The 13,928-nt window shown below is 39.9% G+C and overlaps 1 protein-coding gene across 1 annotated transcript in view; it reads left to right on the plus strand.

The window, feature by feature from the left end:
• Nucleotides 1-10,044: 10,044 nt before the first annotated feature.
• Nucleotides 10,045-13,928, plus strand: part of FIG4 (FIG4 phosphoinositide 5-phosphatase) — a 63,755-nt gene continuing 59,871 nt past the window's right edge. The window contains exons 1-3 of the mRNA XM_010561646.1: nt 10,045-10,095; nt 11,635-11,733; nt 12,778-12,901. Coding sequence (XP_010559948.1) covers nt 10,045-10,095; nt 11,635-11,733; nt 12,778-12,901 — 274 coding nt within the window. The remainder of the gene's footprint in view (nt 10,096-11,634; nt 11,734-12,777; nt 12,902-13,928) is intronic.

Raw genomic sequence — 13,928 nt, forward strand, 5'->3', positions numbered from 1 at the left:
GCCGCCGCCCCCCTGATCAGTTCAGTGCAGAAGCTGGTGCTGTACGAGACCAGGGCTGTAAGTAGCGTCTGCCCCCCCCACCGCCGCTACCGGGGGCCGGGGAGGAGCCCCGCCTGACGGCCCCCGCGCTGGGGCAGAGCGGGGGGGGATGTCCCTGCTCCCCCGTCGTGGGGCTGCTGCCTCGGCTGGCCTGCAGCTTGTCAAAAAACCCTTCGTGAACTTTCTCTTGTTGTTGGTTTAGGTTTTTTGGTTGGTTTTTTTTTTTGGTCACGCATCCAAAACATACCAATAACTAAAAAAAGTCTTTAAAATTCTAGTCTTCCCCGTGTCTCTGCCTTGTGACTTAAACAAAGAACTGGTTTCTAACCTAAGCCTGGGGTCTGTAAGCTCGGGCCCCTGCGCTGCCAGGCGGCGGGGGTGGCGGCTGGGGCGAGGGGGGGTGAAGTTTAGGCCCCACGTTGCTTTTGGTGTTTGCGCAGCTACCTGCTTGTTTTGTTGTGTGGTTGCTGTCACTCAGCCCGGCTAATGGTGCTGACTCGTATACTGCGCATTAAAACTGGACAGCTGAAGTTGTCTGCAATTAAAGATTTAAGATTTGAATTAAGAATTTAAACAGGGCGGCTGTAGTGGTTATCGCCCACACCTGTCTCTCTGCTAGTTCTGAGAGATTCCAGGGCTTGTTGTCTGAATGGCTTGTGGAACAACTTCCAGAGTTTTCAGCCTCGCCTCTGGAAGTCAGCCGTTGAAGATTTTTAGCATTCCTTAATATTCCGTTGCAGAAACTGGAGAGATGTGTTATTCACAGAACTTTTTGCTGTGGGCAAAGTGGATTGGAGGTTTGAGTGATAATTGCTTCTTTAGCCATGTGATGAGCACCATGTGTGAGTCAGAATCTGAGTCTTACTGTAAATAACCTGAGATAATACCACTGTGTTTATCATCCTTTAGCTCCCAATCACATTTCTTTGTGTAGTTTCTCTTGTTTCATGGTATGGGTTTTTTTTTCACTTGAGGTAGTTTTGGATAGAGTTAGGTACCGTGGCTTTAAATGGAACAGTTAGCTCTAGTGCTAAGTTCAGCTGTTACCTGCTGTGATAAAGATAGTTTATACACTGAAGTCAGCGTAGCCTCTTGAAAGTTTACCAAAATGGCTCATGTAGGCTGAAAGGAATGCAATTTGGCCTGCGCAAGTGGTCCCAACGCAAAGAAGAATCTGACTTGCAGCTTTGGTTCTGTCAGAAGTAGGTTTGTGCTTTTTGTGCTAATTCCCCATTAAACAGCCTGTGAAACAGAGGAGGAAGATTAAAGCATACAGAATTATTGGTACCGGTAAATGAAAAACATTGAGGTTACCCTTGCTTTCCAGAACGTTATTTTCTTTCCTATGCCTAAAGGCATTTTGATGGCTGTCTTAATCATCTTACTCAGCATTGCTAGAAAACACTTGTTTTATTTTCAGCTAAATTGTTGCTATATGGGGGGAGGGCAATGGGGAAATGAGTTTCCCAAGTCAGGTCCTGAGTTACTGCATTTAGTTGTTCTTGGCTCACAATTCATGCTACTTTTCAGATAGCTGAGATTTGTTTTTTTTGTGATTGGCATGCATGGATATCTGGCTTCTCTCTGAGCTTTAAGGCTCAGTTGCTGAGAGACAACCTGCTATTTACAGAGACAACGTTACGCTTTAGGGTTCTGTCAGCTAGCTACAATTCTCTAGGCCTTTCAAGTTGATCCTGTTAGTTCAGGAACCACAGCTTTTCACATCTGGCTAGTGGTAGCTGGCAGTATCTGCCCGAGTGGGTGGGTTTGCCCATGCTTTGCTGTGTTCAGCATTCAGTCGGGGCAGATCCAGCAGTCCTGATTGCTTCAGGAGGCAAGATGGTTTTGATCAGCTATGAAAGGCACCGGTTTGTGGATCAGCATGTGCCACTTGAAATGTCTTAGCTAAGTAATGGTGTCTCAAAGCTGTTTCTTCAGTCGCTTCTTGTGGGTGATGAAAATGGAGTATTTTTCCTGAATGTGGTTATGTTCTTACTTAAAAAATGAAGAAGTGCGAATTACAGTGCTTTGAGTTCTGATATTCAAATTCTAGTCCTTTTTTCAAAAGGAAAAATGCTATAGGAATCATTTTGATGTAATTATTTGAAAAGGTTTGATGCACTTAATAAACTCACAGACTAATGTGGGTTAGAAGGGACTTCTGGAGATCATCTGGTCCAGCCCCCTGCTCAAAGCAGCTTCAACAAGAGCATGATGCTCAGGGCTGTGTACAGCTGAGTTTTGAATACCTCCAGATACGTAGATTTTACAGCCTCTGCAGAAAACATGTTCTAGTGCTTGACCACCCTCATGGTTTAAAAAAAAAAGGGGGGGGGAGGGAGAAATTCCTTATATTAAGTAGGAATTTTGCATGTTTCAACTAGTATCTGTTGCATCTTGTCCATCCACTGTTCACTCCTTGGAAGAGTTTGGCTCTGTCTTACCTACACCTTCTCATTAGGTAGTTTTAGACAGGAGTGAGATCCTGCCAAAGCTTTCTGAAAGCTGAAAAAACCCCAGTTCTCTCAGTTTCTCCCAGTACAAAATGTGCTCTGTCCTCCTGATCACCTTGGTAGCTCTCTGCTGGACTCACTGTGGTATGTCAATGTCTATCTTGTACTGCAGAGCCCAAAACTGGACTTCAGGCTTGATCAGGTCACAGAGAATTTTAGAGGGAAATTGGCCATTACAGCTGATTCAGTGTCACGTTGGGCTGCTGACAGAAGTTTCCACTTCTTCTCTCCAAGGTGCCCCTCATGCAGCCTCCTTTGCATAAAATCTCACAATCATGCAGTTACCAGCTGTGACAGTTAGTCATTGATGTGACAGAAGCATCACCCAGACATAAAATTGAATAGCTTTCTCCTGGTTCAGGTTACTCTTCTGATTTCCCTAAGGCCATAGGCTTGCTAGATACCATGTAAGCACGTGGACCTGGAGTTGTATCAGATATAGGGTAACATGAAACTGTAAGATTCCTTGTGGAGATCTTGAGTGGGCAAGGAAGGGATGACTTCAGTTGTCAGTAGTGGGAGAAACAGTGGTGTTTACACTGATCATACTGCTTATTCCTGTAAACCTCCTCCGTGTTAAAGGAGGAAGAGATGACATGGATGAGAAAGTGGAAGAAGTGGAAATGGTTTAGGGAGGGGGTTTTTTGGTTGATTTTGAGTACGGTAGCATTATTTAAGTCAAACAGGAAAGGCTCTGGTGGTGTTACTGGCGTCAAACAAGAAAGACTCCTAGAGACGAGGAGAAACTGAATTCACAGGGTCAATTGAAGCAACAGAGAGCAAAACTCTGTATTTTCTATTAACATGTATATTTAGGGTAGTTGCTGAGACCTGCCTTTTAAACTGATGCTTTGGGACAATAAATACCATGGAGATGTGAATTCTATCTCCTCTTTGTCCTGGGAAGTTGAAGGCTTGTTCAGAAGTCAGAAGAATGAACTGAAACAGTTGAAAGATAATTGACATTGATCTGAATACATTTTTATTTACTGCTGAAATGCACACCAGAGGGCAGTAAAGATATTTCAGCAATATGACTAGTAAGAAACAAAAGATATTTTCCTCTCTTCTTCAGAAGATGGAACTTTTGTGTATCCCCCAAATGAAGCCCACCTGAAAGCTGTAGGTTAGTTCATTGGAAATTATCATTTCCCTGAGGTGGTGTGACATTAAACAAGTCAGTTTGTGCCATCTCTATAAAGGCATATCACTTGCCTATCTTTCAGGATTTTATGAGGCTTAATTAATATTATTTTATTCTAATCAGGTTCTTCTACAGTCTCCATCTCCACAGTATCCAAATGATTTGCACAAGCTTATTAAGCAATGTGACTAGCATAATTACCTGTAGATTTTTCTGCCCTTTTCCCCAGGGAAAACTGTGGGTTTGGTTTTTTTGTGGGGTGTTTTTTTTAATTTCATTTCTTCTAAAAATAATTGGAACATTTTTATATTAAGAAAAACAAGGTTTGCTTATTTAATGCTGAAGTTAGTGTGTGGTCAAATTGGAAAAACTTTAATGTAGAAGATGATTTCACAGAAAAAGGTACAGAATTTTTACTGAATTAGGAAGTGCACTGATTTATATAGATGGTTATCTGATGCATTTAAAAAAATGTTGAAATTAGTGAACAATCTACTGGGCAACCATTAGCTATCATAATTTTCTAGCTAGAAGTGGCTGTGAAATTTGGTCTCTCTGGAATGGTTTCATGAGCAGAAGACAGCCCCTTTCGGCTGACTGCCCTATTCCCTCTGTAATGGGGTCCTAGGAATGGCAATGGCATAATGGAGCAGAGGATGGAGTTGGGACAAGAGAATGAGTTTTGTGAAACTCGGGGAAAGCACTGTTTCTGCCTTAAATGTCTTGATATACTGCCAGATATATGGCCAATAAAATAGAGAAACTTAATCAACTGGTGTATGTGGGATCTGAGATCATTTATGTGTATGGCAGATACTTGGTGGAATAGCAGTGATGAGAATACCACAAGTTTTGAAGGGTATATGCTATTCAGGCAGAACAAAAATAAAGTTCAAAAGAGGTAGCACCACACTGCATGTGAAAGATGTGCCTTCAAATGTCTGCCTACGCTGTTTTGGTGACATATGTTTTATTTCTTTTGTCCTGTGTTGTCCTGGGTGTCTTCATGTAGTCACTAGATCAATGGGCGAGAGACTCTCTTATAGATTTGGTTTTATTGTGAATCCACTTTTCTGGATGGAGTGGTGATGAGGGGTTTGTTGATAAATGATCACAAATTGATGTATTTAAATGTAATGGAAGGATGAAGAAAAATAGGTATTTTCTTTCACTATTTTTTTATTTTCAAAATGAAGTTTGTTATGGCCCTAAAATTAAGTGAGTATTTTTCCTTGTTTAAAGTAAGAATTTACTTTATGAGTACAAATGTACTGAACGAGGGGTGAAGATAAAATGAGTAACAAGAATGAGGTTATGAAAAAGGGAACAATCAGTGTTGGGGTAGAAATAAAATTAAATATATTCAACATGCAAATTTGAAGATGTAGGCATACTAAACAGTGGAATGACTGTAAATATTTTGAAGTTGTTCAAGTCAAGGGTGGTGCTGTGACTGGAATGTGACAAATGGATTATTTAATCCATCCTGAAGTCCTGTACATAATTTTCTGTAGGGAAGTAATAGAAAATTGAGGTAAATGACATAAAATGCAGTCTAGACTTACAAAGACGTTATCAGATTAACCTGGTTGTTTTGCAAATCTTCATCTAAAAAGTAGATGGCCTTATGTATTTAAACCAAATCCTCTATGGAGGTGCAGTGCCACAAGGAAAATCTCTGGCTTTGCTAATGGAAGGAGGGAGGTTAGTAGAGAAGTCAGTGTGGAGTGAATAAGGAATCATCTCATAGGGTTGATGTTTTTCAAGTAACGATTTTAGGACTGATATACTTCAGTATTTTCAGTAATGTTATTAGCCCAAAATGTGGGTCAGCTCTGATCAGAGTTTTGAAATATTGCAGATAATTAGGATAATCAGAGCACAAGATATCTGCTCCTGAGGGTCATCATTTCTTGCTAAAAGAAATAATTTGAAATAGAATGGTATACTGTGAACCTTCATGCACCTTAGGATAGATTACACACCAGTGAAAGTTTGTTGAGAGTTTATCCATTCAGAAGCAGTAGAAGGGGAGGAAGAGGGCCTGGGTGTTTTATCTGAAGAAGTGATGGGAGGTTTAGCTGCCGATGAAGTACAACTCTGAAAAAGGCAGATGCGATCTTTTGTCATATGGTCATTAATGAGAAATACTAATGTATCTCTATAATGAGACCTTATATGGTATATTGTGTATACTTTCTGTCCATATTCATTTAAGAAATAAGAATTCAACCAGGAACAGGTCCAGTGAGGTAACAGATGCTAGAGATGCCTTGGGAGGAGCAAAGGGACAGCAAGATTTCTTTAGTCTATTGAAGTGAATGCTGAAAAGGCATCCAGTTACTTATGTTTCTGAAAGCATCCAGCAGAATAGGTGCTAAAGAGGGGAAAAGTATTTGGCTAAAGGAAAATATATAGGTTGATGATTAATAGATGTAGCTGAAAATTAGAAGGGAGAATCTTGAGGAACCCCTCAGTGGAGCAGCAAGAGCAAAGTCCTGTTTGGGACAAAAAAGCTTTGGTTGCCCTGGGACAAAAGGGAATTACCGAAAGCTGTGACTGTAGGATGCAGAGTGGGTAGCCGTTCCTACGTGCCCTGAGAGTGGTGGTGCTTGGCAGGATGCGTTATTAAAATTGCTCATCTTGAAAGAGCTTCTTTTGAAGAGTTTCAGCAGATTACGGGAAGCAGACAGCATGCCAACTGAATTTTTGCTATTTTCAGGTACCTCTCTTTGCCCCTTATCATCTCTTCCTTTCTTCATTCTGCCACTTTCTATGAGAGATGAAAGATACTCCCTGAATTGCTGTAGTGACTATAGAAAGAAAGAACATAGTAGAGTTTTTGCTGTACCTTACATCTAGGTGTAATTATTTTTCTCCTGTTCTTTGGTGTAGTAGAGGAAGAAGGCTGAACCTATACCTTTTTTAACCCTATTTAATATCTTGTTTATGCCTTGAAGATTTCTGATCTACAATCAAGTTCAGTATGTATTAAAACTACCACAAAAATTTGAGGAAGAGGCTTTTTCTTACATAACTTTATGCCTGTTGTGAAGGAGGGTGGAGATTTGATGGCAGGTGACAGTTACCATTGCACTGCCCAGTTAAGCATAAATTAGAGACATCATAGTGTGCTGATCCAAAATCAGTGTTCACGTGAAGGTTTCTCATCTGTCAACCCACTGTGTTTCTTTAGTCTGACAGAAAGTGTGACTAGCATGGAAATACCTTCCTGTATTGGGTGCAGGTGCCCAGACGCTGGAGGGCGGCCTCTGTGAGGAGAAGAGGCCGGGGCTGCCCCATGCCGGACGTGGCCGGTTCCAGCCGGCTCCAACCGCCTGGCACGGCTGAGCCCAGCAGCCAAGATGGAGGCACTTCTGTGAATAATGTATTTGAGCATGTAAAAAACACTGTGCAGCAGCTGCGAGAGAGAGGAGTGAGGAAAATTGTGAGAGAAACAGCCCTTGCAGACACCGAGGTCAGCGAAGAAGGAGGTGCTCCAGGCGCCAGAGCAGAGACCTCCTGCAGCCCCTGGGGAGGACCATGCTGGAGCTGGGGGATATTTCCTGAAGGAGCTGCAGCTTGTGGAGAGGACCCACGCTGGAGCAGGGAAAAGTGTGAGGTGGAAGGAGCAGCAGAGAGGAACTGTTGCGAACTGACCACAAACCCCATTTCCCACCCCCCTGTGCTGCCCAGGGCAGGGGGAAGGTAGAGGAGTTGGGAGTGAAGCTGTGCCTGAGAAGAAGGGAGAGTTGGGAGGGAGGAGGTGTTTTGGGGTTGTTTCTCGCTATCAGAACCTATTTTAATTGTCAATAAATTACATCCATTTTCCTCAAGTAAAGTCTGGTTTGCCTGTGCCTAAATGTTAGGCAATCTCCCTGTCCTTACCTTGACTCATCACCTTTTCCATCTTATTTTCTCCACCTGTCCTGTTGGGAGGGAGTGAGAGAGTGGCTGGGTGGGGGTCTGACAGCTGGCCAAGGTCAACCCACCACACTTCCTTAGGGCTTTTTGGTTTTAGACATATCCGTGGGCTCAACAGGTATCTTTTGCAAGCATTTTGTATAAGTTCTTAAGTGTTCTCTTATGCTATTTGCAGGTTTCAAAATTGGCTGCATTGGTGCACTGCTGTATTTTTCAAGTAACTTTTAGTGTATTTTCACTTTTTTTTTCCCCGCTGATTAAGCTACGTGTTGCCTTTTTAACTGATGAGTGAAATAAGTTGCTTACAGTTCTAACATTCCTTAATGATAATTAGTCCATACAAAGAAGCAAATCATAGTTTTAGATCAGGAGTTCTAAGAAGTATTCTTCTTAAAGAAAAATAAATAAATAATTGTGGGCAGCATGTCTGGTTTCAGAACTATTATCCTGCCATTATAAACAACAATTTGCAGTAAGAAGTTTTTTGTTTAGACTCCTTTTAGAAGAAGCTATTTTTATTGGTTTGGCTGAATCAAAATATTGATGAAAGAGGGTGCAAAGCCTTTCAGTTAGATTGCTTTGGTTAAAACTTAGTCCCAGGTGGAAGTGACTAATGATTGTTCCTATCTTGTGGTTGCTTAGTGATAATTGTGCAATAAATTAAGCTTCAGTCCAGATCTCATAGCTGCATGGTGCACTGCTGTGGTTGGTACAGTGCACTTGTTAACAAGTTTCAGCAAAGGCCAAGGGCCAACTAAAACTGGAAACAGCATGTTTCATCTCAGGTGATGGTTGAAGGACTCTGCTAGAGTAGTTAGTATGAGGAATTCTGCACAGTTTCTCCTTGTGTACTGTTCTGTTGAGAAAGTACATTTTTGGTCAAGGTTGTCCATTTATCTAAATGCGGTGGCTTTGCTGTGGTGTGGAATTAAGACACTTGGAAAATGCTTCAATTTATTCAGTTGAACTTAGTAATAAATGGAGTAAGAGAATAAGGATAGAAACTCCCAGAAAGGTTTCTGTAGCTTACCTGTGGATTCTCATTCCTTCTACTGTAATGATTTTTGTTAAAATAGTTGCAAACAGTACAGCGCATTTTAGCTGTGATTAATTTTACAATTATATTACAACCTCAGAAATTAATTTATTTGATGTTACATGCTCAGTGTTGTGTTGATTTGGTATTTTTCTTTATTCTTTCCTATTATTAATGTGATGGCAAATTTAATTGCAGTACATGTCACTGATATGGTTTTATTTGGGCTCCATATCATCCAGTAAGACAGACTTATTTATTCATTAGATGCATAAATTTGGCAGTAGAAGCAGCTAATGCTGAAATGTCTTTTTTTTGTTGAATTTTTGCATTGTTAGTTTTCCTATCATCTTTGTTTTCATTTCAGATCTTGAAGGTTGAATATGAGCTGGCATATCATGCCATTTTTCAAGTGATTCTGGGGTTGTTGATTGTTAGCCAGTCCTGAAAACTTCCCAGGCAGAAGTCTAATTTTGGATTCCTAGTTTTGAGGACTCGCCCAAATGCAAAAGTTTTTGCAGATGTTTCCTTCTTTATTGCTTCCCAAGAATATTCTCTAACACATAGTGGGCAAGATTCCCATTTGCTAAATAGAGATTTCCCATTGCCTGGCTTTTGAAGAAGGTGGCTTCTTTAACTCCATTGATGCTGGATTTTGATGCTGTTCTCAACTGACCTTCCTTAATACATTACACAGCCTACCTTTCTAACTTAAAACAAAACCCCTAAATTAGTCCTTAAAGGACTTCAAAGAGAGATTAAGTACCATTTGTTATGGTGGTTGCTACCATAGTCTGCAGATACAATTACTTCTCATCAAATCTAACTCTGCTGCTGTTCTATGCAGCAGGACTTAAAGCTGTGCATAGCTCACTGTAGCAGCTGCCAAGGTGATGCGAGTGATGCATTCCTCATGGTGTTTCCTTATGTTTTATCAGTCTATTAAAATGAAAATGGAGACGTATCCAGCTGAACTTCCTTAGTAATAGCATTTGCAACTGTATATCTATATCTATCTCTGTCTCTTTCTGAGTGTCATGTGCCATGTTCCAATTTTAAATGTGATCTTTGGTCCAAACTGCTGTTCAGACAAGCATCTTAAAGTTGTACTGTTCTGTTTTTATTCAGGATGATTTGTCGGTAACCATAGGTGTCACTTTGGGAAGAAATTTTGCTCATTTAATGAGCTGGACGTGGGGGGAGATCACTAAGCTGTGTCATAGTATTATGGACTACTGAAAATTGTTTAGCTTTAATTAACAATTTTCAACAAATAGAGAAGCAGCAGTCTTAAAATGCAAACTAACTTATCATCTGTGTATTACAAATGAGTATGATATTTCCCTCTGCCTGTTCACCTTCTATGGCATGAAGAAAAAGGTGGTGTGATGGCATGGTCTAGGCAAGTGTCTGTCTTGTTGGTTTGGTGTTTCTTGCTGGCAGGTGGTACCAGCAGAAGAGCTCCATCATCCACCTTTGTGCCATGCAGTGCCATGCAGTGGGAACTCTGACCCATTCCCTGTTGTTATGATTTCCCTCCTGGGAAGCACTGATCTTGGCACTAAGGGATCTCCTGCGGAGAGTACTCTGACGGGGCAGGCTCCGGAGCCTGGGCTCTGCACAGCAGTGCACTGCTGTGAAAAAAACCAGGAGGAAACAGTTCCCTGTGGCAAAGTGCTGCCTCAAAGGCTTCAGTGAGGGAGTGCTGTGAGGGCATATGACTTTGAAGGACCTTCTTTATTATCATTTAGGAGTAAACAGCAATGCTTGCCACTCAGTAAGCGCTGTGATGCCAGTGTAAAAGGTGGAGCCAGGAGTTGGTGGTGTTTCCTTTCATAGCTTTTAAAGTTGAGTATTTTATTTTCTTTTTTAGAGCTGTCTAGATGCTTTTGTGATTTCAAGGAGGCTGAAGAGGGCTTTAAGTTCTTCTTTCACCTTAAGTATTTTGACATAAAGATGCTTCTTAACATCTAATTGGTATAAATTATGAAGTTCTGAGGTTTGTGTGAATGCTATTATTGATTTCCTCTCCCACATCTTAAATCCATGTGACTTTTAAAGTTAAGATCTGGCTGCATAGATCCACATGAATTTGCCATGCTTTCCTACTAGGCTGAGCATTATTAATGAGTTACACCTTGCTGGGTGGTAGCACCACACTGATTAAAAGAATTAGTAAAACAAAAGCTGCTTATAGCAAGTCAGTCCTGCAACCTGTGCTTACTATCAATTCCTTTAAATGTAAAAATTCATTTATAGTTTGATTCCCTTAAATCAGAAATGGACACATTATATGTTTATCTGTGGTCTTTCTTTCCTATTTTAAATGAGATATGTAGCTAATCTTTTTCTAAAAAGTAGTATTTTTAACCAGCATGGCTGGTCAAATTAAACTTGAGTGTTGTGGAAGAACATTGGTGAGAAGTCTATCATAGCAAATCTAAATAAAAAATGAAGAAAACTTGCAGTACTGAAGTACTTACAATTTTTCTGTGTTTAGTATGGACTAGGAAAGACTAGTTGGCAGAAATAGCAGTGGACTACAATATAGCAACAGTAGTTTTAGATCATGGAAAGTTACAAACTCTTGTGTATAAGCTTCTGCTAAATTTTACAAAGCAAATGGGAAGATGGTAGTGACTGGGGCAAGGCATAGTTGGACAGTACCTGCTGTAATTTACTTTTTTTTCCTCTCTAAACAGGTTTTCACCTTTCTTCAATTAATTTCTTTTCCTCCTTGTGCAGTGGAGAGAATGAGGTCTTTTAAGTTGTAAAGGTTGATTGTATACAAATGTACCTACCTAGGGCACTGATGTCTAAAAGAGTTTATTAACAGTCCATATGGAATATTACATGTTTGATGTTAGTTGAAATGGTTCTAGTCTAGAAACTATATAAATGGCATTGTTGATGTCTTGCGTTACAATGGGCTTTGGTTGCTTTATCTTGTGTAATACTCTGACTTTTTTTTAATGTAGCGATATTTTCTCGTTGGAAGTAATCCTGCAGAAACCAAATACCGTGTTTTGAAAATAGATCGCACTGAACCAAAGGATTTGGTTATAATTGATGATAAGGTGAGTGCCTCTCTAGGTTTTTTTCAGTTATTCCAAATAATACCATCTATATGGGGGTGAATTTAAATACTACACATTTAGTCTGTTTCAACAAAGGTATGTTACAGAATTGTAGAGTCATATAACAGTTGAGGTTGGAGGGGATTTCTGGAGATTGTCTAGTCCTACCCTCATGCTCAGAGCAATGTCAACTAGATCGGATTGCTCAGGGCTATGCCCAGTTTTGTTTTGAATACGGCTGGAGACTCCACAACATCTCTGGGTAACTTGTTCCAGTGTTCAACCATCCCCACAGTAAAAATGCTTTTTCTTATGATCAAATGGAATTTCCTGTATTTCTATTTGTGCCCATTGCCTCTTGTCCTTTGACTGGATACCACTGAGAATAGTCTGCCTCAGACTTCTTTACTTCCTTCTACCAGGTATTTATACACATTGATAAGATTCCCTCTGAGCTTTCTCTTCTGCAGGCTAATCAATCCCAACTCTCTCAGCTTCTCCTCATATGTCAGATGCATACAGTGTTAGCATGAAAATTACTAGTTACAGTATCGGAGAGGCCACAAGATCTCCAAACAGCACAGTCACTTTAATGAAATTTTCCCAAGTTTTTCAGTTTATTACATATATGCTCCCAATGGTTTTCTTATGTTCGGCTATGCTGTTCTAAGTGCAAAATACGTGTAATTACTATCTAGCCAAATTTTTAGTGTTTCTGATACATCATGTCTGAAGCAAAATAAACAGCAGTGACAAGAGTTTTAATAGACACGCTTGATTCCTTTCCAGGAAGTTTATGGTTTAAAATCTTAACACTTAAGATTTAGAAATGTTTGAATTCATATGTGACCATGACTATTTCTATTGCAGTGAACAGTGAATTTTGTGCATAAAATCTTGTACTTGTTGGTAGGACGGAAGCAGGACCCAGAAGATGTAAAGCAGACGTTTAGTTTATTGTATATTAAGTAAATTCTACTATTCTCTGACATGAAATAACATTTAACTACCAAAGAAGTAACTTTAGTGACTTTTATTTTAAAGCATGTGTATACGCAGCAAGAGGTGAGGGAACTTCTTGGCCGTTTAGACCTGGGAAACAGAACAAAGATTGGGCAGAAGGGCTCTTCTGGGTTATCTCGAGCTGTCTCTGCTTTTGGGGTAGTAGGTAAGTGTTTTGTTTGGTTTTATAAAATCTCTTATTTCTTAAGGAGGTGGGGCTTACTGTGTCATTCTGTATATCTTTGTCTCCCTTTGATTTTATTTTTTTTTAAACTGAAGATGATTGAGAAAGTTCATTCTCAAAGATAAATAAGTTTCTATGTATTTTGTGAAAACAGGTGGCCAGTACAGGGGTGAGAGTTGTCCTGTAAGTAGTTTCCTCTTTTGTCACTGAGGGAGAGATCTAGGAAATAGCCAAACTCTAGAAGCTTGGTTGAAGATCTCATCAGACTCATCTGACTGTAGGACACAAATCACATGGAACCTGGCCTCCTGAATTCCAGAGCTTACAGAATGCTTTTTTAAAAGAAAAAAGTTGACATCCTTTATTAGGTTGTATTTCTTCATCACTTGCTATTCAGAAAGGTGACTTTAATTTTCATTTTGGTTAACTTTTTGCAGTGACATATTAAAAGATTTCTTTTTCATGTTTGAACAAGTATAACTGCCTAGTATATCAACTGAATTTTTAAATGCTGATCAGCTGCCCATAATCCTAGAGAATTGCTTCAAGGATTTAATATCTTCTAACTTCTTCTGAAAGTCACTACTTTCCTGCCTATTGTCAGATACTGAGGTCGCTACATTGATGGGTGATGTCTCCAAAGTAAAAGTTAATGTGTGCTCTGACAGCCCCCAAGGATACTCTGTGCTTTATTTACATCAATATGCACTTGGACATCTAAATCCAAAGCTGCAGAGGAGGTGGAGAATGCAATTACTTTAAAAGATGCTCCTGAATTTTGCATAACAACCAAAACATAAGAAAATATTACTAGTATTCTAAAGTGGCAGATTAAGCAAAATTTCTTCTATATTCTTTTTGCCCATGAAGCATTTTGGAACTTATCAATGGATGCACTTTTCTGAAATTCCTCGGATGAGGTTTATGTGCTTATTAATTTAAGAGTATTAATAATATGGGTAAATGTAAAGAAGCTTCTAACAGTCTTGCAACATTGGCTTTTTTTGCA

This window comes from Haliaeetus leucocephalus, unplaced genomic scaffold (assembly GCF_000737465.1).
Source record: "Haliaeetus leucocephalus isolate CR32 unplaced genomic scaffold, Haliaeetus_leucocephalus-4.0 Scaffold149, whole genome shotgun sequence".
NCBI lineage: Eukaryota > Metazoa > Chordata > Aves > Accipitriformes > Accipitridae > Haliaeetus > Haliaeetus leucocephalus.